Here is a 27,098-nt window from a genome sequence, read left to right as displayed (position 1 = left end):
ATCCCTAGAATATGGTAGATCATGTATCCAGGGACTCTAAATTAAATGTTACTAGTGGGCCTGCAGCACTCTTTGTGCCACCCACTTAAGACACACTTTCGAACATGTCTCAGGCCTGCAATTGCAGCTTTTAGTGCAGGTTTAAACTGAAATTTCAACCTGGCAAAATAAACCATTTGCCAGGGCTAAACCTTCCTTTTTAATACATATAAATCCCTCCTAAGATAAGCCCTAAATATCCCATAGGACAGGGTACATTGTGTTTAAAAGAGTAGGAAGTGTTTTTAAGTTTGACATCTTCTACTGTAAGTCCTGTTTCTCTAATTGGATAACATTGAGTTGCCTTATTACATCGACCTTGTGATTGGCAACAGATAGGAATGTCAAGTTTGGACTCAAATAAATTGTAATTTAAAGCATTCTTTAACGGCAAAGTCAGATGTAAGTCACAATTATGATAATGCCACTTTTAGAAGTGCCTGCAACCTATGTTCTGGGTCACGTAACTGTGAAGAACTTAGCTGCTGGCCTTTGTGCCTTCCTCCCAGATAGTGAGACAAAGGGGGACTAGGTGTTGGCAAGATGGGCCATCCTGCCAGGTTGGGGGAGGCAGCGCTGTTCCCTGCCTCACTTTTATTTCAAACTGCTGCCTATAGAACACTCACAAAGGAACCAGTCTTTTATCACCTTAGACTATCTGGAGCCTTGTCAGGAGAAGGAAGGAACTTTCCAGAGCCAGATATCAGAGTAGAAACTATGTTACCCTCACTTCAAACGCTGACACCATGTATAAATATTGGACCGCCTAAACCGCTTCTTCGGTACACCCCTCGACTGGTGGAAGTCTCCAGAAGGACTGTACTATTCCCCAGAGGACTGCCAAGAGGCTTGCCTGGACCCCTAAAGGAGTACCCTGGTGCTTGAGTCCTACCTGGAACTCCCCCCCCCCCCTCACCCGATAGGACTGTTCTGCCTCTTGTGGCTGCCTTGCTGAAGGTGAAATAGACCATCTCCTTGTGCCCATGAAGATCTGAGTGACTCCAAGCATCAATTGGCTGATCTCCTGTTCTGAGCTCCAGGGTCACAACAAGCTCCAGAGGCCTCCCTGCAACTGCCCAGCTGACCTGCTGTACTAGACCTGCCTGGATCTTCAAAAGGGCCTTTTCTTTTTTAGCACAGGTAAGCTTTTGTCACAATGCTCTGGGATTTACAACATACATGCCAAAACAAAGACTGTTGGCATCACAAAAAATCTGCATACTTCAGTACTATGTACCATTATAGATATGAGAGTCTAAAGAACTGCTTGGCTTACATGCAGAGCAAGGTTTTCAGAGATCCAGCACGTACAATTATTAGGAAAATAAAATATGCCTTTTCAATGGAAAGTGACGTAACTCACCACACAGGCACAGTCGCAGGTTGTAAAATAAATTTTCTCAGTAATAAATAAATCGGAAGTTCTGAAGTCCTTGGAGAGAGATATGAACTCCTCTTTGCCTTTTGAAAATGTTCAGACTCTACTGGAGGGGGAAAAGGTAAGAATTGTCCTCTACAAAGTCTTTTGTTACTGAATCCATGCAGCTATAGATCCTCCTAAGTATCACAATCACATTGAACTCCTTCAGTCCAGGATGTTTTACTTAAAATGCAATGGCTGTATTGCCTGCTTCTACATAAAGACTTTATGGGTATTTTTCACCTCAACATGGGAGGCAATCATACTTTCGATCTATTAAATTACTTGCAGGATGGGCTTAATATCATTGGAGCGTCTTGTCAGGTTTAAATAGTTTTTTCCAGACTTGTACTGCTTTGTGGCACTCTGCAGTGTGCTTCGTCAAAAGGCTTGACGTTTACTAAAGCTGAATGAAATGAATGGTCTATCACCTTCTCTGCAGAAGGGCCACAGATCAGCTTTAAGGAAGATGGAAAGAAATTCAGCACTATTTTAAAGGGAAAAAAAGTAAATGAAAAAGATTATGGTAAACAAGATACCGCTCAGACTAGATACACTAAATTTTGGCCTGGCACTAACAATGCTGGTGTCATCGTCATACTCCGCTCTGATGGTGTAAACATTGCTCTTAACATAATGGGAGGCTTCTTCAATGTTGTATGTGCTCCACACGATGATATTCTTCATGACTTTAAAATCCTCATCACTACGAAGCCAGTCATCAATTACTATCTACGATGCTGATGACTCCCTTGACAAAATTTGTCAGAAACTCCAATACCCTCAAGCCCCTCAGATCCAAGTATATCTCAAGGAGCTTGAGAGAAGAAGGGAATATTCTGAGGGACCTCACTGATGTGTCAAGAAATTGATTAGCAATGCATTAGTAGGGGATGCGCTACCCTGTGTCCCGTTAGATGCGCAGACACTCAGATTTTTATTTACTAGAAAAACCCTGAAAGAGATTGAACCCTCAACACCAGCAACAGGTTATACATTCCCTCATTAGTTTCCAATAGGGGAACAAACAGCATTTCAAACTGAGAAAATACCAAAGGGGAAAAACAGTGGATAATTGTAAAGTAATCTCCGTCACCCAGTCTGCATAAATATAGCATCAAGCAAAGTATCTAAAAATGGATTTACGAAGAAAACAATATGCTTCTAGTGTGCAGAGCCCAATGTCTGGGATACTTCTCACAGAACTGAAGGACTATACGTGGTGCATGCTAGGATTTAGGAGGTCAATGGGTAACCTTAATGAGACCGCACAGTTTTTGAGTGTGCATGGCTATGGGAACATTTCTATTTAGCTCTTAACTTTTTTAAAAAGTTGATATTTTCTTGTACATTTGTTTTACAACATGTGTTGCCTTTCATGGGGATTGTTTTGTGTTATTTGGAGACTCTCTCTCTCCACTGAACATTTGTACAGAGTCCTGCATGGGCAGAACTCTGCAGTGTTTACAAATATTAATGGAGGTCCCACAACAGGGCATCTCTCTTTTGGCCTGCCTCGCTAGGTCTATCTTCTCTACCTTCAACATGGGTTGAACAGATTACTATGGGGTGCATAGTTGCATGATCAGTAAGACAATAATTACAAAGCCTGAAGAAGAGGGTGGGGGCTGAATCTGTTGCAGGAGCTACTTACACCTTTTAGATTCATCCTGACCCAAATGCAGCGACACAGTTGCTGTGGCATTCGAACAGATTGAGACGGCTGCGGTTGTCAGGGCTGAACAGCTCTACAATAACCTTGGAACTCTTAATACAGTTGGTGAAATTGTTGTGCAGAAGCACGAGGTCCATGGCGTGAGCCAGGGCCCTGCCATGCTTGAAGTATTCCAAGGAGGAGTTAGCTTTCACACCAAATAGTTACCATCAAAGAGCATGTCCAATCTAACCCCGATCTAACCCCGGACATCTCCTGAAAATCCAACTGAACAACATTCGCGAATAATGATGCAACATAACCACCATACCCACAGACCAAGCAACAGTGTCCCCAGTATCAAAACCACACTTTAGGATGTAGACGATGAATCTAGGTCATCACTCACCAGGTCAGTAATGGCTTCTTCAGATGGTCTAGCAGGCTGTCAATTGTAATTCTGGCCATTACCCATAAGGCAGGTAGCATTAGCAGTCCAGAGTGCCAAGCTTCCAGGGACAGAAACTTTGCAGCCCATGGAGTCAAGCCTCAGGGATTCACTGTCAAGAGAAGCTGCAAGGAAGATTGTGGGGTACAGCTTTGAGACAGGTGGGATGACAAAATTGGGGGATACCCAGAAGGATGTCGATCATGTCTGGCAATCTGCATGCCTACCATCAGTGTCACAAAGGAGACCTAGATTGTGGAGAATTGCAAGATTAACCTCATAATGGCATACGTTATTTCCACAAAAGGCCTTCCGAAAACTGTTGTAAAAGATCACACCTTGTCTAAGGGAGGAAATGTCCCTCCCTGATAAAGAATCTTGGCCTCTGCTATTTTGTAAGTCCAAGTATTTCAATGGGGTTTGGATGGGTAATATCACATCTAGGAAGAGCCTGGCTTCGGCAGATAAAAATCAGGCCTCTGTGAACTGGAGAGCTTTCTCAAGAAAGAAGACTACTTCACATTCCAATAGTGCTTTTTGTTTCTTTTGCAAGAAGAGTTCTCAGAAGAATGTTCCCTTCAAATGTGACAAACCTGAGGGGGAGGAAACTTCTCAGGAGTCTCACTACAGTCCCTAGTCAAAAACAACTTGGATTTCAACTTCTTGATGGTCTTTAGTAGAATACTAGAATCCAGAAAGCAGTCATGTCCCGTCCACAGACCTTACTTTCATTCATTTTTGGGTGCCCGAAAAGAATCCTCCTGTGCCACCTCCAAGGCTTGAAGCCTGAGGCTCTTGAAAATAAATTTGACACAGTCTCTGTCAAAAGTGGAAGAATTTGGCAGAGGGACAAAAAGACGTGGCTTTAGAGAGCCTCAGTGGGAGTGGGAACTGAGGTCACCAGACTGGTTGGCTCTTAATATATTCGGGTGACTTCACTGCTGGGGGTGGAGTTTTTGCAGTTGGACCCCTGTGGCGCCATCTAGCAGCCTTACAGAGCTGAGGAACAGTTTTCTGGGCCCCCCTGAAACCAGGAGTATTCATAAGGTGAGGCGATAAGTATAGTTCCGAAATTCCAACAAGTAGGGTGTTTTTGAAGTTTAGCCTCAATAACACTATGGACTGCATCACTTGCTTGAAATCCTCTTTGAGGATGTAAAATGTTAAGGCACATATGAGTTTAACAAAGTAAGTGTCACGGCAGGCTTGAACTGGGAAGTAGTAGTATGGATGGGTGAAATCAGAGGTACCTCTGTTTTAAGCAGCTTAAGTTTGGCAGATATCCATCCTAGATTGCATGTCAGCCAAAAGAAAATAAGTTACTTACCTGTAACTGTGGTTCCCCAGTATTGGTAACTTTCATAGATTCCCATGCTTTTGTATCCGTCCCAGTCGTCGGAAAGGGAGTCTCGGTAACCAAAAATAACATAGCAGTAGGTACAAAAGAGAAGGAAAAGGCCTAGGCCTCATTCCCTTTTGTAGCATATCCGCCTCTTTTTGTAAAAGAGACCAAACTAATCATCAGCCAATCAGAAGGGCCTCACCCCTTAGATCCCTCCTGAAGGAACCTCAGAGCCTCAGATTTTCACAGCCGTTGTGTAACAGTAACCATATCTGCTGGAGGCTGTGCTTTCCTTGGGGAGGAGGGTGGGCGTATGGGAATCTATGAAAGTTACCAATACTGGGGAACCACAGATACAGGTAAGTAACTTGTTTTCTTGCCCCAGTATTGGAACTTTCATAGATTCCCATGCTTTTATATCAGAGTAGAAAGCAGTAAGCAATACAGCACATTTTGTGGCATAAACAATTATTGCAAAAGCCATCATTATTCCAAAGATACAAAATGTGCAGAAAAGGAAGGAGGGATAGAAAAGAAAGCTCACCAATCAGTGGAAGAGGTTCCTCAGGACTGCCTGGCCCACTGCTGTGTCCTTTTGCGTCAAGGATTCCAAGCAGTAATGCTTCGTAAAGGTGTGCACGCTTCTCCACGTTGCAGCCCTACAAATGTCTGATGTGTATTCCTGCGAAGAGAGCTGACGAAGAAGCCACAGATCTTGTGGAATGTGCTCTAATTCTGCTGGTCAGCGGCTTACCCGCTGTTGAGTGGCAATAGAGAATGGCACTGGAGATCCATCTCGCAATACTTTGTTTGAAAGAGGGAGACCCTTGCGAGGACCACCAAAAGCAATGAAAAGTTGCGAGGATTTACGAAATTCCTTGGTGCGATCCAAATAAAATTTCAAGCACCTTTGCACATCCAGAGAATGCAGTGACCCTTCTGCTGGTGTGGAAGGGTGAGGAAAGAAAGATTTAAGAATTACTGTCTCATTCAGGTGAAAGTCCGAAGGTACCTTAGGCATGAACCTTGGATTAGTTCGTAAGATTACAGTATTCCTCTTGAATTGAAGAAACGGCTCCTGAATCGTGAGAGTCTGTAGCTCCCCAATGCGTCTTGCAGAAGTGAGGGCAAGAAGAAGAGCCAATTTCCATGAAAGGAATTTCATATCCGTCCGATGTATAGGTTCAAAAGGGTTCTTCATGAGTTGCGTGAGAACCAAGTTCAGTTGCCAAGTAGGAGGCGGAGGCCTCACCGGGGGATAAACTCGAAACAATCCCTTGAGAAATTGTTTCATTATTCTTGAAGACCAGAGAGAAGGTCCAGATGCTGAACGTTTGTATCTAGAAATTGCCGCTAAATGAACCTTTATGGATGAATGCGCCAGTCCTGTTTTAGCTAAGGACAAAAGTTGATGAGGTCAAGAAGAGAAAGGATCAACGCCTTCTTTCCTGCACCAAATGCAAAATCTTTTCCATTTCAAACGGCAAGTTTTATTTGTAGAAGGAACTCTAGCCTGGGAGAGAACCGGTCTTATTTCATTCGAGATGGGAAGGTTCATGAATTCTCGCTGCTCAGGAGCCATGCTGTCAGGTGCATTGAAGCTGGATCCGGATGCCAAATCTGCCCATCGGACATCGTGAGAAGGTCCGAAATGGCTCGCAAGGGAAGAGGAGGAACCAGCGACAACAGATGGAGTTCCGTGAACCAGAACTGTCTCGGCCAAGCCGGAGCTATCAAGATCATCTTGCATGGCTCCACCTTGATCTTCCTGATAAGTCTTGGTATCATTGGAATGGGGGGAAAGGCGTAAACAAATGTCCCTTGACCAGGCTATCGAAAGAGCATTCCCCAATGATCCTCGATGGTGAAGCCTGCTTGTATAAGACCGGCATTTCTTGTTGGTCGGAGTGGCAAATAGATCTATTGAGGGCTTGCCCCACTGTCGGAAAACCTTGTCCAGAACCATTTGGTTCAGTTCCCACTCGTGACTGACTGAGGATAGTCTGCTTAGTCTGTCGGCATGTTCGTTTAAGATCCCTGGCAGATGTTCCGCTTGCAGCGAAATCTCATGAAGGATAGCCCATTCCCAGATTTCCTGAGCTTCCTGAGACAACAGGAGAGACCTGGTTCCTCCTTCTTTGTTTATGTAATGCATGGCCGTGGTGTTGTCCATCCGGATGAGAACCTTCGAACCTCTCCGGCAAGGGAGAAATGCTTGAAGAGCCAGCTTGATTGCCCTGAGTTCTAGGAGATGGATGTGAAGAAGACTGTGCTGAGGAGACCAATGTCCACTGACATCAAGGTCCTGCAGTACTGCCCCCCAGCCGTCCAATGACGCATCCGTCGTCACAACCTGAGGAGACGGATCGCTTATGAAGGATAGACCTTGGGATAAGTTTTCCTCCTTCGTCCACCATAAGGCAGCTTTTTTCATTGCTGAGGTGATGGTCACCTTGTCGTCGAACGAACCGTGAATCTGCTGCCACTGAATGTCGAGCTGCTCCTGAAGAGGACGCATCCTCAATCTGCAGTAAGGAATCAGAGGAATGCATGAGGAGATCATTCCCAGAAGGGATTTTTAACGGCATACTGAAAGAAACTTTCTTTTTCTTAAGGCCAGTGCCATAGTTTGCAGTCTTTCCTGTCTTTCTAAGGTTGGGAAAGCTTTGTTGAGATTTGAGTCCAAGATGGCCCCGAGGAAACGTGCAGTCCTGGACGGAACCAGAGATGACTTCTCCTTGCTGAGAGTAAGGCCCAGATTCTGGAAAAGGTTTGTACATGCATTGACTGCTTCCCTCGCAGCCTCCCTGGACGGAGCCTTCAGCAACCAGTCGTGCGGGTAAGGGAAGACTTGAAAGTGATTCCTCCGTAGAAACGCCGCCACCGGTGCCAGCACCTTGGTGAAGATTCTTGGAGCTGAGCGAAGTCCAAAGGGTAAAACCCTGAATTGAAAGTGGCTCTTGGCTACTGTAAACCGTAGAAACCTTCTGTGTGCAGGGTGAATAGGTATGTGAAAATACGCATCTTCGAGATCGAGCGTGGCCATGAAATCCCCTGGATTGATGAGACGTAGTATGTCTTGAAGGGAGACCATCCGGAAGGATAGGGAAATGAGATATGTGTTGAGCTCCCTGAGATCTAAAATGGGGTGCCATTTCTCTGGCGTCTTCCTCACCAGGAAGAACCTAGAATAGAATCCTTCCCCTCTTTGAGAGGAGGGGACCGGTTCTATAGCACCTTTCAGGAGCATCTGATGAACTTCGAGCCGCAGGAGACGCAGATGTTTTGATGGCATGGCAGCCGGGGGCTTGGATGGTGGGATTTGTGTGAATTCCAAAGTATGGCCCTTTCGAATGATGTTTAGCACCCAACGGTCTGATGTTATCTTGGAACAATTCTGAAGGAATTGAGATACCCTGCCTCCTACCGATGATCTTGTGGAGGTGGGCACAGTAGGACGAGCCAGGATGCTGCTATTGCCTCTTGGACGTATCCCGTCCTTGGCGATTTTGTTTTCCTCTATTATTCGATAGAGAGAAATTCGAGGACTGGCTTTGTCTTTGTTGATAAGGCTGGCCATATTGTTGTGAGCCTGATCCGTACGATGGGTATCGTTGCTGCTGGTAAGAGCCTCTGTACGTGGTACTCTTACCTCTGGCACCTCTGAAAGGAGCTTTTCGGTACTGTAGTGTACCCAGAGACCTCGCCGTCTCGGTATCCTTCTTCATATCCTGGAGAGTGTCATCGATATGTTTCCCGAACAACGCCTCTCCATCAAAAGGTAGATCCAGGATTTTATTCTGGATTTCAGGTCTGAACCAAGTCGCCCCGAGCCATCCCTGGCAACGAGGAACTGCAGCACCAGCTAGCGATCGAAAGGCAGTTGTGGCGATGTCCATGGCACAATCAATTATCACCATGGACGTTGCCTCCCCTTCTTGTAAAATTTTCCTTGCGTCGCCTTTTGACTCCTGAGGCAGTTCATCTAGATGGGGCGAAATGTCACACCATAGTTGGCGATCATACCTGCCCAATATGTTGATACCCACATTCCTGCAGGTACTCTCCTTCGGAATCCGTCTCATGACATTTTACTAGAAGCTGGGAAGGACTGTGTGCATATCCATACGAGTTCTGATCCTCCTCATCTGAGTCGTCATCATCCTCTTCTAACAGCAGAGCTGGAGGCAAGGGGGTAACTCTCCTCGGTGACGTCATGTCAGGTGTAATCAGTCTCAAGGAAAAAGTGATTCTGTCCATCGACGACAGTATCGTCGACAATGGAGTTGTACCTGGTAATGCTGCCGTCGTCGGCGACGGAGTAGACCTAGTCGACGAGTGAACTATCGACGATGAGATGGGCGTCGTCGATGCTCCAGCTGCCGTGACAGTGAAGACTCTTCACATCCTTAGATGGACGCTCCACAGAAGGAGAAGGGGAAGCCCTACCCCTTTTGACTGACCTTCTTGAAGATGAGGCTGAAGAAGAGTCTTCACTGTCACTGGAGACTGTGTCCTTTCAGGACTTCAACTTCTGGAGCCAAGTAAGAAGCCTACCCTCACGGTCCCGGAGGGTCTTAATAGAAAAGGTGCGGCAGATCTTGCAGTCCGCAGCCTTATGATCAGGATAGAGGCAATATATACAATCTTTATGCCTATCCTCAACAAACAATCTTTTCTTGCCACAGGTGGAGCATGGCTTGAAAAGGGCCTTCTTCTCCTTATCAGACATCCTGGAAGGGACAGCCAACAATTCTGAAGAGAAATCCTAAGAAAACACTTGAAGAGTTGAGATTGAGCAGAGCTCAAAGGAGACTCCCTAAGCACAACGTGCGGTAGAAAATCTGAGGCTCTGAGGTTCCTTCAGGAGGGTTCTAAGGGGTGAGGCTCTTCTGATTGGATGATGATTAGGTTTGGTCTCTTTTACAAAAAGAGGCGGATATGCTACAAAAGGGAATGAGGCCTAGGCCTTTTCTTTCTATTTTGTACCTACTGCTATGTTATTTTTGGTTACCGAGACTCCCATTCCGACGATGGGGAATGATACAAAAGCATGGGGATCTATGAAAGTTCCAATACTGGGGCAACCTGGGCTTCACTTTTAATATCACTGGGGCAGTACATTTTCAAAAGAAGGAGAGTATCATCGACATAAAAGGAAGGCACAATATTTCACTATTTACCAAGGTGCAATATGAGAAGTTGTAAAGAGTTTTCCAATTTTATTTTCTGACTTTGATTTACAAGGTATGACGAGAACCGAGCGAGGACTGCACAATTAACCCCCTATTATCGTAATTAATTTTCTGTAGAGTTGAGTGATTTACCTACGCTTTTAGGAGGTCCTGGAGAATGAGGTGACGGAAGCTGCCTTTCTCAAGAACAGTAGTGCATTGTCGGCTGTTTTAAAAAATTAAGGTTTCTGCTCTGCATCCTGACTGAAGCCAGACTGAAGCTCATCTATGAGGTCATTTTTAACTAGGGCTCCTGGTTTATGGTATTTATGTTTTTTTTACATTTCCGCCTGTATTCCTTCATTTTCATTTTTTGCTAATTTTATCTGTATCTGTATTTATACTTCTTATTTGGGGTTTTGTCAAAAAAGAAGCTGAAGCTAGCATATTCCCACATTTATTTAACCTATTCCCACATTTATTTAACCAATAATTATGTACTCATACTTGAATACATGATGTGAACGCCCACAAATGATAAATCAATGCACTTATATAGAAACGCACATATTTTAATATCAAGCATGGGCATACCTGCTTCCGTTTAGGACTCATTACTAATATCCCTTTCTTTTTTAATCCCATTACCTGTCATTCCACGCCGTTATTGGCTTGGAAGTCATGCAGGAGAGCATTCTGAAAAAAACAACCTAATTTCCGTTTTATCCACATTTAGAAAGATATGCAGACATGAAAATAAATGGTTTTCAGTCTTTATCGGTAGAAATCAGTATAAACGGGAAAACAGGTAACCGAATTTTAACTATGGAATATTTAATCTGAGCCTCCAAGTGGCTTTCCAGTACTTTTACATGGATGGGTAATGTATCTAGGCAGGACGTCCTATGTTCTTTTGGAGACAAGTTAAGACACTCAAAGGAAACATATGCGAAGTCAGTTCCCTATTTAAAATCGCATTCTGAAAAAATATACTAGAAACAACCAGATAATAAAGCAATATGGTGCTCCAAATGTTCTGGTACAAGGTATGCTGAAAGGATGGAGGATACGGTAGGAAAGGAACCTCTTCAAATAGGAGGAGATTTTGGATGGAAAATCTTAATTGATCAAGACTTTCACAGACCCATTTCAAATACTTACAAATGATTCTACTAAACCCGAAACAAGATACACAAAACAGTCAGGAGTGTACATGCACTGTGCCGATAAGGAAGCCTTTATCTCAGTGTGACTATGATCCAGATGCACAAATCCTATGAGGAGAAAACTATGTCTGCCGACCTGGAGTCAATAATTGGTCACATAATTAAGATGTACATTTTAGGGACATCGTCAAGTACATATCCCATTATTTATACTAAAGTGATCTTTTATGAACACTGTGATGGACAAAAAAGTTTTAGTAGCCTGGTCCCTCTTCACGAGTACCATAGATGAAGCAATGGACCAGTACATGGCCTTTGAAAACATGGTGACTGCAGTGCCAGAGATTCACGTGGAGGTATGAAAAATATACCAAATATTCTTTAGGCTTGGCGTTAGCCAAGGCCTTTTGATTTTTACTAAAATTATATTTATAATATACTTAAAGGTGCTTTCAGCCAGCTCTCTTCAGCCATTGCTCTGCTGAAAGATGTATATGTTGCTTCATCCCACTATAGCATACAGCATATGGCCAGTGGGTCAGCCTACTTCAGTCATTCGCTCACTGCACGTTCACTGCATTTTGCTCTTTTACAATTAGAAAATCCATAGGCGATGTAGTTACCTAAATGCCATTGTTTTTGGTTTCACTTTATTGCTAAGTGTTGTCTTTGTGTTTATAACCTGATGTGAGCACAGGGCATATTCCAGCTTTGTTCCGGTCTCCTGCTAACGCTATGGCCTTTCTTTATATGACTGGTGCTGTTTCACAGCATACCAGATTGTATCCACTTGAAAAAGTTCTTTATAAATAAGGCTCCATGTTTTCCGTTTTTACGGATTTTTACAGATAAATACAGACAGAAAACAATGTGTTTTCTGTCTGCATTTATTTTCAAAAGTGGATAAATACTGAAAACTGGGCTTCTTTTAAGTGACACTCTACACTTATTCTTGGAAACACATTTAACCGGTTTCCTGCTAATAAGGCTTTCTATTTTTTTCCAGAGCTCTTGTATTTTATGCTGATATAGACTTACAACTATTGTATTACTATTTAAAGATGTGTCATTTATTCCAATTATCTATCTACACAGCTCCATCAGTGTGCCAATATGTCTAAGCAAACCTATATATCTATCTATCTTAGCAACCCTAGCTATCTATATCTGTATCTAGCTTTACCTCTCTATCTATCTATCTATCTATCTATCTATCTATCTATCTATCTATCTATCTATCTATCTATATGCCTACCTTCCTGTCTGTCTACCTACCTACCAGTCTAGCTATAGACCCGTCTAATTATCTAACTAGCTGCAGTATATCCACATGTCTATCTAACGACCTGCTGTCTACATAGCTATCTACGAACCTATCTATCTATCTATCTATCTATCTATCTATCTATCTATCTATCTATCTATCTATCTATCTATCTTTGCAACCCTAGCTATCTACGAACCTATCTATCTATCTATCTTTGCAACCCTATCTGTCTACGCATCTACCAGTCTATTCCGTCTTTCAGTCTATCAACCGGTCTTTCTGCCCATTTATCAATCTAACTTGGCACCTCTAACGGTCTATCTGTGTGTATATCTATCTACCTGTCTATTTATAAGTCTACCCGTCTATCTATCGGTCTGTCTACCTACACATCTATCTATCCATCTACCTTCCTACCTACCAATTCAGCTGTATTGGTCTGCCTGTCAATCTAGCTAAGCAACCCTATCTATATCCATCTTAGCAAACTATCTATCTATCTATATCTGTCTATCTTTACAAACCTGTCTATCTATCTATCGGTCAGATCTGTCTACCTATCTACCTGCCTATACCTACCTGCCTGGCTAGCTAACTGCCTGTCTAACTACCTGTCAGTTTATCTTTCTATTTTCAATCAACCTGTCTACCAACCGGTCTATCTATCTGCCAATCTAGCTACCGACCTGCTGGTCAGTCTAGCTCTCTGTCTACCTATGCAACCCTATCTGTCTATCTATGCAACCCTATCTATCTATGCAATCCTATCTATCTATGCAAACCGGTCTGTCTATGCAACTCTATCTATCTATCTGTCTATCTGTCTATCTTTGCAAAACTATCTATATTTATCTTAGCAACCCTACCTATCCCTATTTATCTTAGCAACCCTATCTATCGTTATCTTAGCAACCCTATCCCTATTTATCTAAGCAACCATATCTATCTATATTTATCTTAGCAGCCCTATCTATTTCTACTCTATCTTTTCAACCCTGTCCCTTTGCAAATCTATCTATATTTGCCTTTGCAAATCCATCTCTCTATAAATGTGTCTGTCTTTGCAAGCCTCTCTGTGTGCATGCTTTGCAAACCTGTCTTTGCAAGCCTCTTTGTCTGTCCGTAATAAAGATTTACAACACATTTCAAAAAGGCAGTTGCAAAGGCAAGAGGCTGACAATGACCCTAGACCAATAGGCTTTTTTTTTTTAGGTCTGGTATTAGCTAACATGAGCTGGTTTTACTATAATTATGATTACAGAGATTTCCAGACAGACTTCTTCCATTAGTTTGTGATGTCATTCACATTTTTCTTCTAGCCACTTCACCACGCATCATGGGGCAATAGGTCAGCCCAATTCAGCCATTGGCTAATTTCAATGTGAGTTATGGTGCAAAGCCCTTTCACAAGCAGCACATCAACACGAAAAGTAGTTCCCTTTAATGCCAGATCCTCAATGGTAATTTATCCTTTTTTTTAGGTCAAAAAATATTTTTTTTCCTTTAGCCAATGATTTGTTTTTAGACTTATGAGCAGCTTCTCTAACAATAAAGTTTTGCTAAAATCCTGAGTGAACAAAATAAGAATTGTCAAAATGCTGGCAGCCAACACCAGACCAATTGGTTCTGCCAATGCTTGCTGGTGTATGCAAAGGATAGGAGTCCACGAGGAACAGAAAGAAAATAATATTTGGATCGAACAGTATTATTGTCAAAATGAAACTGATATCAATTTAAGCGAAAGCATTGTATTGCACTTCACTAAAACAATTACACTGCACGTTCTCTTAAAGGTTATCTGATTTTATATTTTTATTTTAACTAGTTTATCTCTTATTGATGTTTTTATTTCCCATAGGAAAATAATTCACCATTCAAGTGAGGCTAGCCAATGTCCTGCAATGCAGCATCGGATGTCATAGGCACAAGAAAACCACATCATACTCAGAACAGCACTGGCAAGCAGTTTGGTGACACCTTATTTTTTTTTTTTAAATCTCTTCTGAAAACAACAAATCTGCTACATGAGAAGTTGAGCATTGAAACTGGTGATTTTGCAAGGTTACCCTGGATTAAGGCATCTTCTAAGAATATCTAGCCAGTGTGTTCCATCACATTATAGTAAAAATGCTGATTTACACCAGCTGTTTCTAATATAATACGCATAGTGTAACAAAGACGACATCTAAGAAAGCTAAGAGATTTGAACGCCCTTAGGTGATGCACAAGTAGTATATAATAATTCATTTGGTGTAGTTGTATGAAAAACCAGCAAATTTTGAGAAGAGCAATAGACAAATGTTTGTAACTTTTGACAAATTCTCAATGTGCAATACTATGTTGGAGTTTCATGTAGACGTACAAGTATGTACTTCTGGAACTGTGGCCATCGGTTATATTAAAGTAATCCTAGCTAGGGATGTGACCATGAGACTACAAGGTGGCAAACAAATTGCAGCCATTTCACCACAATCTCTACATCATGAGAGACTGAGAGCATCACAAAAAAGGCAACTGAAGTGTGTGGCCAGCACTATTGATGCTTCAGTCTTGGACAGACACTTGGCATGCAACAGCTCAATAGAACATTGAGGATTCAGGATCCCTGTTCTGGCTTGTGAGGTGCACAAGTGGGTGATCTGTCACATGGTGCTAGCTCTGGAAACTAACATGTTTACACATGTTCCTACAGCTGAGTCTGGGAAGGTGGTAGAGTCTCAGTTCATAGGACAGATGTTGAGGGAAATATTTCACCATCTAAATGGTGAAAGTGTGTGGTCTACCTGGATATTAATATCTCAGTCCATGGAAGTCAAGGAGAAAACCAATGACTTCAGCATAAGCGTGATAATGACATGTCTTCCTTTGTGGCAGCACTTGTACGGCAGGGATTTTCATAGGGTGGGCAATGTTTGTGAACTATAGAGAATATATGTAAGTGATCTGCAAAGAATTATGAGTAAGAACCAATGTCCCAAAATCCATGGTGGAATGCAGAATTATTAACAGTCTCCTTCTCGCCCTAAACTGGTAAAAGCTTACATTTCTTACTGGTGCTAGAAGAATATAAAACATGTAAAAATCATTGCATAGAAAGCATTCATGAGAAACAATATGAATCGATAAAGTTGTTGCCAACTTTCCTTCCAATTTTCGTGTTGATGAGGGAAATTTATAATTGATTATATTTTAAACTCTCACCGCTTCTAGTTCTTTTTGTGTTTCATCTTCCATTCTTCTAATGTCCTCCATTGTTAGATCATGCCATCTGTCAATCCAACAGAAGAGCTGACGATGAAAGTTTGTAAATATTCTTTTTTCTTGCTGTAATAAAAAACAAAAATCCTTTTTTACAAATGCTAGGATTTAATGGTGTATGCTTCGATAATTCTTAATTTAAAGTAATCTGATAGTGACTTTAAACTGGAAAAAGTATTTTTTCTTTAGAAAGTTAAAAGAAGCTATCCACCTTGTTAAGCCTGTTTCTCGATGTGTGAGAAAGACATGAAGAAATCATTTCCACCAACTTATCAAAAGAAAATGCTTCACAACAATCTCACCACACCATCCCCAATCATCACACACAATCCCAAATCTTGCCTTTCAACTCCTAAAATGCAAAGCACGCAATCTTAATATCTCAGAAAACAAAAGAGATCTACAGAACAAAAGATAACTATTGCTGGAATTCCTCTGCGTCAGAGATAGAACAGGCCCTCAGCCAATCCATCTCAGGTTTTGCTTGGAATTCTCTTCCCTCAGTTCCTTACAGAGCACCAACCATCATTACATTTTGATAGGACCTAAAGATGCTTCTCTTCAAAATACATCAACGGAAAAACTAATCTTGACCAAAAGATAGCTTGGACCAAAAGATAGACCCCAACCACTGTTTCCAAGTGATCAATTAATCAACAAGTCTGTGTTCCATCTATGCACAACCAATGCTCTGATCACATAATTCCATGGACCAAGTTTCCGACCACCCGAAATGAACTCTTTGTTCTAATATTTTAATGATTAAGGCATTGCAGCCCACATTATCAATTGTTGAGAACAACATCTTCCTTATTTTGCTTCCCCACATCTGATCCTTTCCTTCATCACATTTGGCAAATGCAATCAAAGGTCAGAGAATGCATCGGACTGCTAATCAGGTTTCCCAGTTGTAATGTGCAACAATGTAAAGATGTCTATTACAGCTTCTCCTTTGGAAGCTTCCACAGCCATTGAGAATAGACAGCCAGTTTTTATTTTTCAAAAATATGGATATTAAGGGGACCTTAGTAGCTGCAAACTGCAGAGCCAAAGAGTCTCTAAAATGACATCTCCCACTAGTGTCTGTCATAGGTGAACTGTCCATTTACACATTTTCAATATTAAATCAATAAGGTGCCATGATAAGGTTCATATATCCATTGTCATCAGGCGGAGATAGCCGATTGGGTGCCTTTTGCTTAATCATAAAAACAGCACATTAGAATTCATGAAAATGAAATGACTGTATAGAAGAACAAGAAAAGTCTTCTAGGCATATTGCCCTGAAGGAAAGCAGGATGGCTGACCCCTTTGAACTCCAAAAAGTCGGTGGTGACTGTGAGCCAATTGACTTGGAAGCCTCCTTTGTATGTTATGTTGCTAGCTAAGGTATGTGAAGAACTATATGCTTTCCAAAGCTAACCTATGAACAATGGATGGTTAATCCTGAAGTTTAGATTTGTCTAATAAGGATTTCCTAAGACTTACAGTTGTTTGTGTCCATATCACACAAAGTTAAGTCACGTTGAATAGTTGCTAGTAAGGCGTTGTCCTTCAGCTAAGATTCAACTGCTTAATTTAATTGGTATGACAGATGCTGTGAGAACCGTTTCATCATGTGCCAAAGGCATGCCGCGAATGACAATGAAGTCCAATCAACACTAAAGACATACTTTAATGTCGGTTGGAACTATATCCATCAATTAGTTCATTATACTATTGGTTGATATTTTAAGAAGTCAAACAGAGCTGTTGCAGAGTCTAACTTGGCATCAAGATCTGTCAGGCTTCCCGCCCGTTATATTGGTGGCAGTCCTTGTAACTGTAGATATCCCAAGTACTTGCAGAGCAATGGACTTAGAAAGTGGGTTATTAATTGGGGAGGGAGTTGTGTCTTCCAACTTAATCAACTGATCATGCTTAGGCCACAACACATTTCTAAGAGAATCTCTGTTCAGACCCTGGCAGCTTGGCATACAGAGTAGGCAAATGTCCAGAAAAATGTGTGGTTAAGGTAAAGCAGCCCCAATAATCTTTTAATTTTTATAAATATTTGTATTAATTTTAAACAAATCACATTTTTGATCGACCTGTATTACAGCTTTGTTACAGCAGGTATACAAATACAGTACATTATATAGGTATTCAGCCATTTGGATCAAGAGAATACATACTGTGTTTTGACAGTTCCATTTCCTTAGTCGGGGAGACACATAAGTCACCCCGGTACGCATTCCATCTGCTCCACTTCTTATCCCACTTCTTCGGACACCATCTAGATTTGAACACCTCCTTCTCTGCAAACATACACTTATCTAGGTCGCGTGTCCAAGGTCCTATTAGTGGCCTCTCTGCAAGTCCCCACTTCATAGCCCCAATAATTTTAAAGTCAAGAAATCAACACAATTAAATTGTCAAACCAATCTAAAAAACTTGATAAAATGTTTAATGAGAAAACGACACCGCAACAACTAAAACTGGATAAAGGAAACCAATGATATTTGTTTGTAAAGTTTTGTGACAAAAAGCACCAAGAGAACACAAAGCGCCAATCAGTAGTTACGTTTGCAGCTGATCAATATCAGGATCGCTTTACAAGAGCTGGTCATTTATTCTTATCTACTAGTGATTCAACTAAAATACTTACATGTTTCATTCTTTACCCCCACATTGCTTATGGAGAATTGGTGCGCTCCCCAACCCTACTTGACATAGTTGTAGGGGGTCTGAAAGACGCTTCTTTCACATGGTTTGGTCCTGCCTGGTAACAGCAAAATATTGGCCCTTTACTTTTGCTACATTAACTGCTGTTTTGGAAAGGCTGTCTGATTGCTCTCCTTGTGTTGCCCTGTTGGGCCTCTTGGATGATTTTGGAGGACCCCCTGGAGACCATATCCTGGTGGGCATTGGTACTGTTCTGGCCATGCATAACACAGGTTGCCATTGGAAGTCCTCATCCTCTTCACCTACTGTAGTGGAGTGGTGCTCTGCAATGGATTGGTGAGAGTAAGTGGGCAAGCACATCTACAGAGCCTGTAGTTGTACTACCAAGCAATGAAAAATTGGGTTTATTACGACCTGCCTGTTGTCTGACATGAAATGGCCCACTGTTTTTTCTTTTTAATTGCCTGATACTATTGCTGTGGATCGACCATGTTTTGTACTGTGTACTGCTTATAAAATGAGCAGTAAAACCGAAAAAAGGTTTGTTTATAAAAAAAAGGTTGAGGCTCATCAGGTTTTAAGGTGATTTCAGGAAGACCGTAATGGAGAAGTGATTGTTTTTTTTAGCTTCAAGTCAAGAACCTAGAGAGGTCCCTTGGAGTCAGTTACTCTGCAAGCTTTCACTATTCTCTTGTGAATTGCATAATGATGTCTTGTATTGCTTCCCTTACTGAAACCAGTACATGAGGTGCTGGAGCAGTGTTTGCTCTATTTGTCTCTTCCTCCTTTTCCCCTTGTCAAGTTCTTGGTAGTGAGCTTTTCTAGCTCAATGTCCATTAATCCGGCTTCTCCAGGAGGAGATTGGTGGAAGCCTGTCTCAACATTGTGATCACCTAGCTGAGTCTCAACAAGTTTACCTTCATATTTAGTCATTATTTTGATTCGCAACTTCTACCTGAGGGTCAAAGCTGTAATCTGTAGCTCGACAGGTCTCCACAAGGTTAAATGCCTCCACCACAGGGTCCGGCTGAAGCAGTTTTTAGGGTGGAATATGCTCTAAGTGGGAAAAACCTGGTATTGTGTCCTGCAGAAGGTTTGTCAGCCTACAGAATCTCCTGTCTCGGTCATACTGTGCCTCTATTGTTTTCAACTGCTGGGAACATTCCTTTTAGTCACAATTGCAGCCCTCTGGTCCTCAAGGTAGGCTTTCTAGAATTAAGGCTTTCTCAAAGCGTTGCTTCTGACCATCGGTCCACAGTGGTCAGATGGGCTCTCTTAGGAGTCGGGTGTTTTTTTGCTTTTTGTGTTCATATAGAAGCAAAAAGAGTCCAACCACTTGGCTGTTGGATAGCAGTTTCACCCAGTGGGTGGCAGGAGGAGTTTGAAGTACTTGGTTCTTCTAACATCAATTAGGCAGAGTGTTCCTCCTTTAATGTTTTCTTCCCAGGTCCATATATGTTCTGAGGAGGTGGTGGATGAGTTGCCAGTATTATCCTGCACACTAGCTAGTGATTAAAGAATTTCCCACACCCAATCCTAGATAGTGTTTTATGTAATTTCAACCTAATTTTTCATCACTTCATTTCAGTTGACTGCCACCCACAGGAACCTTGGGCCTCCCTCTGGTCGCTATCAAGTGTAGATGAGGTATCCTTCCCTCGGTCTCAACTGAGCTCTGAGAATCATAGGTTGCAATTCCTCGCATCCAACTGTGGCATTTTCATTTCAAAGAAAGCACTGTGAAATTAACCCTTTCCAGCTGGTCCTGTCCATAGTCTAGAGAGGTAATCCTTGCTAGGTGGTCACTACAGACACCACTGCTGCCTTCCATGAGGGGGATCATTAACCAGCCATTCAATGGCATGTATTTTTGCCCCTGGAGCAGGGCTGAGAAACTCCATAGCAGCACGAAGTACAAGCTTCTAAAGTTACTTTTGTGATATATATACCAAAACTGTACATTCAGCAGAGAATTTAATGTTTAAATGTAAAAGAAAATTAACTTAATGACCCAACTAGCATTTTTCCACTCCCAGATAGGCACGTGATTTGACTCATAAACAAGCTTGCGCTTCAAAAATAAAAATAAAATGCAGTTTTATCTACACAGTGAAAACAGCTAGTAGTAACTGCTTCTTTGAGGGCATACATTTTCCAATGTCTACCATGTCACGTTTTTTTTTTATATATTAGGGACTCAGCTTCGTGGCCTTAGAAGGCACACTTTAAAGATGACTAAGCCAGTACATGAAATAGGTTCTTGGCAAATGCACTTTTCTTTTGCACTTGAAATTGCAGTCTTTCTCAACTACAGCTCAGCCAGAGCACCATGGTGCTCTCTGGAGTCATACATGTTGTGTTCATATGAGAATGATGTAAATATACACTTTATCCCATGTATGACAAATAACTTCTTCGCCCATCGTGCATTTCGTGAATTATCTGCCATGGCCTTACTGCGCAGTTAAGTAAGTAAAACCAATGAACAGTACATGTTTTAGAGCGAAAGCATGAACTCTATGCCACTGTTTAGGAATGACAGAAAAAAAGTGAGAGGTCCACAACAAAAATGAGGCTGGATAGTTCTGTGGTAATGATAAACAAACATACGTGTTTGAAAGATATATACTGTTTCAATACCACATCTGTAGATGAGTGGAAAATGCTGCATCATCAAGTGAAAGTGAATGCTCCTGACAGAGGCATCATGTGAAAGTATGTACTTTTAAACATGTGTTAAAATCCTAGCTATCATTAGTCTCTAAGATCTTTGAAATACATAGCATACACCTCAGTTTATAGACATGTCTATGTTGATAAGCAAATGTTTTGCTTGCTGGCCCTAGAGGCATTCTTGACCTTCCCTTATCAGCAAGGAGAACCTCATCAATATGGAATTTCCAATTGATTCACCAAAGAACAGATTGGTAGTGCAGAAAATAGATCATGAACTGGAATTTTGATTATTTTTTTTGCTTATGAGAATTTGGTCCACCCACACTTTTTTCATTACATAGTGCATGGTAATGCTTATTTGCCTGTGGGGACATACTACACTAGAAGAAAATCAAAAATAGACTGATCGCCACAAGTTCCAATCTATGTATGCAAAAAGTTTTTGTTCTCGTTTGGATAATGTTTATTTATTTACTTACTTTGCTAACACAGATATTTACTTTAAATATGCTTGACTAAATTCATCTTTTCAAACAAAACTAAATGAGGAAGGGGTGGTTGGAGGGGATGGAAATGACAAATCACAAACTGTAAATTCCAAAGAATTACCACCTTAAGTTACCAAGAGCAAAAGTTACCAACAGCACTTTAGCACTTTACATTTTCTATTCTGGGATTTTACTGTGTTTTAATTCTTGTTTACTTGGGGTCAGAACTCCCCTGTGAATTGAGGCAGTTCTCCCCGAGCCAGGTTTGCAGATGGAAGTTATTTTGTTGTTGTTTTTTTTAAAAACAGAGTCAGCCATCTTGACGTGCCATATTTAAAGTGCGCGGTCTAGCTGTCTGGTCTTTTCCAACATCACTGATAATACCCTATAAAAACAAGGGTAATGCGTGGACATCCTACTTTAGTTTGTTTTCTCCCAGACTATACACTACACCTGTACTTTACAATTTATACTCTGGGAACTTTAAAGAGTGTTTTAATTCTTGCTTTCTTTAGATAGGATCTCTACTGTGCTTTGAGACTCTTCTGCACCTTCCACCAAGAAGCTGTCTTCATGGACAGTGTTTTTATTTTTAATCAGAGTCAGCCACCTTGCCCATGCCACATAGAGGCACCGTATTTAAAGTGTGCAATCTAGTTGGCTAGGGCTTTTTCAACACCGATGACAATCTCCTAAAAATACAAGGCAAAAGCAGATGTATGTAGCGGGCCCATCATAGGCAGACCAAAGTAAGCCTGTCTGTGCTCATCAACATCCAGACAGCTCCAAGGACCCTGGCCAATTTTCTAACAACTGACTCCATATGCGTCCGATGTTCTGCTGTCTTGGTGACATAGAATGTGGGAATCTGCCTTATACTATTAATCAGGTGGATGTCACTACAGCATGTAAGCACTTTAATTTTACTTTAGATTTCATCAGAGACAGAAAGCCGGCCTTCTTTTGTAAAGGTTATTATCGTTATATCAAATTTTAACTGCAACTCATTAGTTAACCAAAAATTTGATATCCTGACTTTAATTCTTGATCAGAGACCAAATACTCTTTTTTAACTGAAATCTGGCTTAACCATAGCTCTGCCCCAGACATAGGTCAGTCTCTTCCTATAATTATCAGGTGAGACTGCCTGAACCAAAAAAGGTGGTAGTATTACCATTATTTTAAATCAGATTTATATGCACCCCAGTTGACATTCCAGTTCCTGATTGTTAAGGTGTCATTTTCCCTCTGAAACTTTTACACAATTGGGCTCTCTCACTGGGTCTGGAGGCTGGAGGCCAAATCTCAAGCTCTTTCAGAACCCATTGCACCTTTTGCCCTTAAATTCTCTAACTTTAACATCCTTGTGGATCTTAATCTTCAATTTGAACACAATGGCTGCATTTCAGTGTCCAATTTACTCAAAGACTATACAGCTCATAAAACCAGTCATGGTTCCTACCCCTTGTACAGAGAATATGTTAGAACCTGTATTCTCTAGTCTAATGTAAAACTCTGGCAGTTGAGTCACCTTTGCTCTTGTGTGGACAGATCATTATGCGATCCCCATGTCCACACTATTAGATCATTAATCTCCCCCCTAAACCTGCTCTATTTAGTGCAACTTTTTAAGTGCATCTTAACCTATTTTAAATGCAACTATAGACAATACAGATAAGTCTGTTAAGTTATGGATCTCTTCCACTCTAGATAAACCGGATCCTCTGATCATTTATTATAAGCCCACAGCTAAACCACATGCACCTAGGTTCAATAGTAAAATTTTGGGTCTTAAAAATGGCTGTGAAGTGCTTGAACTTCTCTGGTGTAAAAACCCCCAATATGCTTTGCATGCCGTTAAAATGAGGGCACTTTTCCCAATTCCAACAAGGAAATATTTTCCATTGTCAAATATTTGGTAGATCCCATGTCGAAGATGCTTACAGCTTCTTCTGTGGAGGGATGTAATGAACTTACAGGATTTTTTTCCCAATAAGTCGTGCGCTACCTTTCCTGTGGATACTCAGAATGTGAAGGCTCCTGCAGTTTCTGAGTCCCATGGACCCCACCTGTCTTCTATTGCACCTATCTGACTGGATGATTCAGACAGTCTTATTAAAGCCATCAAATTAGGTTCACTGCTGGAGCCCACACTGAACCATGCCTTCAAAAATGCAGCACTTTTCATACTCTGCTTTGGTGGACTTACTTACTCTCTCAATCTTCTGCACAAAGGTACCTCAATCATGGAAATTCATAGGAAAAGCAAAAGTCTCCAGGAGGCAAAACACAGGTGCAAACGGCTTGAGAGGAAATGGTTGGAGCAACTACGGTTTAGATGATAAGAGGATCTATAAAACAGCACTAGAACAACATCGTAAGAATATAATAATGCAAGATCGAGCTATTGACGAAGCAAATTTCACACCCCAATAATGCCCCTAGAACTATTTTCAAGATTGTTAAATCGTTATTGAACCTTGGCACAAACAAACAGACTTGTCATCCCTCCTAATCCTTGGTAGACAATGTATCATTGTTTTTTCATGATAACATCATTAAAGAACAAGTTACTTACTTTCGGTAACGCCTTATCTGGTAGTGACTATCTAGCTGCAAATTCCATACCTTAGAATTATCTCCAGGCATCAGACTTGTTTTGGAAATCTTTCAGTCCAGAACACTCCCCAACTGTTACGACTGGAGGACCGATGGACATGCTCAACAGCTCAGGATACCAGACTCTCCGAGCCCAGTGTGGAGCCACAAAAATGACTTGGGTCCGGTGGTTCCTGATCTTGTTGAGAACTTTTGGCAGGAGTGGTATTGGCATAAAGGCGAACAGGAGGCTTGAGCTCTACTTTGCCACCTAGCAAACTCCAGTGCGCAAAACCCCTGACATTGTGCATTCTCTGCGGTGGCAAACAGATTTAACCAAGGCTCTCCCCATTGCTGAAAGAGAACCTCCAGGTGAAGACGCCACTTGTGATTCGCTAGGCACCTTTGTCTGAGTTCGCCCACCCTGGCGTAAAGATAGCACACCAACTGTTGAACCACCAAGGATACGCCCTGATGTTCTAGCCATATCCAGAGATACAGGGCTGTATGACAAAGCGTACTACATGGTAATGGTGTTGCCAACAAACACCTACACTAGCCTTCTTTTGATGGGGGGCAGAAAGGCTTTTAATGGCAGCCAGATTGCCCGGAGATTAATGTGGAGTCCAGATTCCGCCAGTGACCAGAGGCCTCTGATCCTCACATCTCGCAGATAGCAGCCCCATGTGTCCCATCCCAGGAGTGACACATTTGTTACCACTGTCAGATCTGGTTGGGGAATGGAGAGAGGACTGCTGCTGACCCAATAGTGGTTTCTTAACCACCACTGCAGATCTTTTGCAGTGCTGTACTAGATCTGCTCCATGTTGGAGATTCCCTAATGCTGCGCCCACTGGAACTTCAGGTCTCACTGCAGAGCCCGCATATGCCGGGGGAATGTTCCACAAGAAGGATGTAGGAGATCATGAGGCCCAGCAGCCTCTGAGTTACTCTCACTCAAAATCCATGATAGAGGCTGAAACATCGGTATCATGTCCTGGACTCGCTGTTTGGGAAAATAGGCCCCAAACTGGACAAAGTCCAGAACAGCACCGATGAAAGGGAGTCAGGTGACACATCGGCACGTTGATATTGAACCCTAACGAATGCTAGAGGTCAGCCATAGTCTGGAGGTAAGAGAAGACAGCCTGAGTCGAACCCGCCTTGAACAGCCAGTCGTCGAGATAGGGAAAGGCTGGCACCCCTATTCTCCGCAGATAAGCTGCAACCACCGCAATCACCTTGGTGAACACCCAATGGGCACTGATAATGCCAAAAAGGAGCACGGTAAACTTACATTGTTTGTAGCCCACCGTGAACCGCAGGTAACACCTGTGGGCAGGCAGGATGGGAATGTTGGAGTATGCTTCCTGCAAGTCCAATGCTACCATTCAGTCTACTGGGTCCAGGGCAGACAGGACTTCAGTGAGCGTCAGCATTTTCAATTTCTTTTTCTTCAGGAAGAAATTGAGAGGGCGCAGGCCTAGGATAGCACGAAGGCCTCTGTCTTTTTGGGCACCAGAAAATAGCGGGAATAATAACCACAACCTACTTGTGGCATCGGCACACTCTCTAAGGCTCCCTTGGCAGAGAGAGCAGCTACTTTCTGGCAGAGCTAGGAGAGGTGGTCCTCCATCAGCCTGTCGCAAGTGGGTGGCATGAGTGGTGATGAAGTAAAGAAGGGGAGGGAGTAGCCTCTTAAGACAACTTAAAGTACTCTACTGTCTGATGTTATTGATCTTCAGTGGGACAGTTGATGGAATATCCTGCCACCCATGGTAGGAGGGCGAACTAAAGGGGTTTTGGAGGTTGCAGCTGCAGGGGGGGTGGAATGGCCTGACCTCTAGCTGCCCGACCCACAGGGTCCATGGGTACTGTGTTCTCGGCCACGCAGAGGCCAAGAAGCTTGAGAGCCGTGGTGGCTGGGTGGGTAAAGACGTGACTGGAAAGACCTTCTGTGGCCACTAAAGAAGTGAAAGGCAGACTGGGGTTAGTAAGGAGCCATAGAAAGGCCAGACACCTGGCAGTGGCTCTGCTATCCTTGAAACGCTCCAGCGAGGAGGCTGCTGTGTCTCAGAAGAGACGGTAGCCATCAAAGGGCATGTCTATAAGCGACACTGGGATATCGCCAAAAAAGCAGGTGGTCCTCAGCTAAGCATGGAGTCACAAAGCCACCGATGAAAAAACTGCTCTGCCTAGTGAGTCGGTCGTATGCGGCCCAGATCGAATTGTGCACTTAGCTACTTCTCTCCCATCAGACATGGCTTGGGAGAGTATGGTCGGGCCACCTTCGGAACCATGGGCTGCTGCGCAATTGAATCCCACAGTGCATGGAGGCCAAAGGGCACGCAGTGTCCACGGACCACAGTTACAGTTTGGTGGAATAAATTTGTTTTCCTAAGGTATCCAGCCTCTTGGATTCACTATCCGGTGGAGTAATAGGGAATGCGCCAGGATTTACAGAGGAGGGTGAAGCTTGGACCACCAAACTCTCTGGGGTAGGGTGTTGTTTATGGAAATATAGGCCACCTAGGGCAGGGCTGTGGTGGCAGGAAAGCGTCCTTTTCACAAAAGCCCTTATGGAGGTTTGCACTCATTTGCAAGCAGGACCATCCATGAGGGCTTTATTAAATAGGAGAAGTGGTTCTGAGGGGGTCACGCCTGGCTGAAGCACCACTGTAAAGACATTAATCTTGACTGCCACTGAGGGCAGCCCAACATGAAACGTGTTGCATGTTGGGCTGCAAGGACAGTATAGAAAGATGCGTTGTGGGCAAAAAGTCCTACATTGTTTAACTTCTATATGGACCCCCTTGCATCCATTGCACACAGTTGGGGATTTAATATTGTCTTCATATGCAGGTGATACTCAGCTTATTTTATCTTTTCAACAACTGGATGATA

The 27,098-nt window shown here is 42.4% G+C and overlaps 1 protein-coding gene across 1 annotated transcript in view; it reads right to left on the bottom strand.

Annotated features, from left to right (window-relative positions):
* PITPNB (phosphatidylinositol transfer protein beta) overlaps positions 1 to 27,098 on the bottom strand; it is a 463,503-nt gene that overhangs the window by 77,645 nt on the left and 358,760 nt on the right. Inside the window, exon 10 of the mRNA XM_078667295.1 lies at positions 15,712 to 15,834. Coding sequence (XP_078523421.1) covers positions 15,712 to 15,834 — 123 coding nt within the window. The remainder of the gene's footprint in view (positions 1 to 15,711; positions 15,835 to 27,098) is intronic.

This window comes from Lissotriton helveticus, chromosome 11 (assembly GCF_964261635.1).
Source record: "Lissotriton helveticus chromosome 11, aLisHel1.1, whole genome shotgun sequence".
NCBI lineage: Eukaryota > Metazoa > Chordata > Amphibia > Caudata > Salamandridae > Lissotriton > Lissotriton helveticus.
The sequence above is the reverse complement of the archived record's forward strand: the minus strand, read 5'-3'. Positions and strand labels throughout refer to the sequence as shown.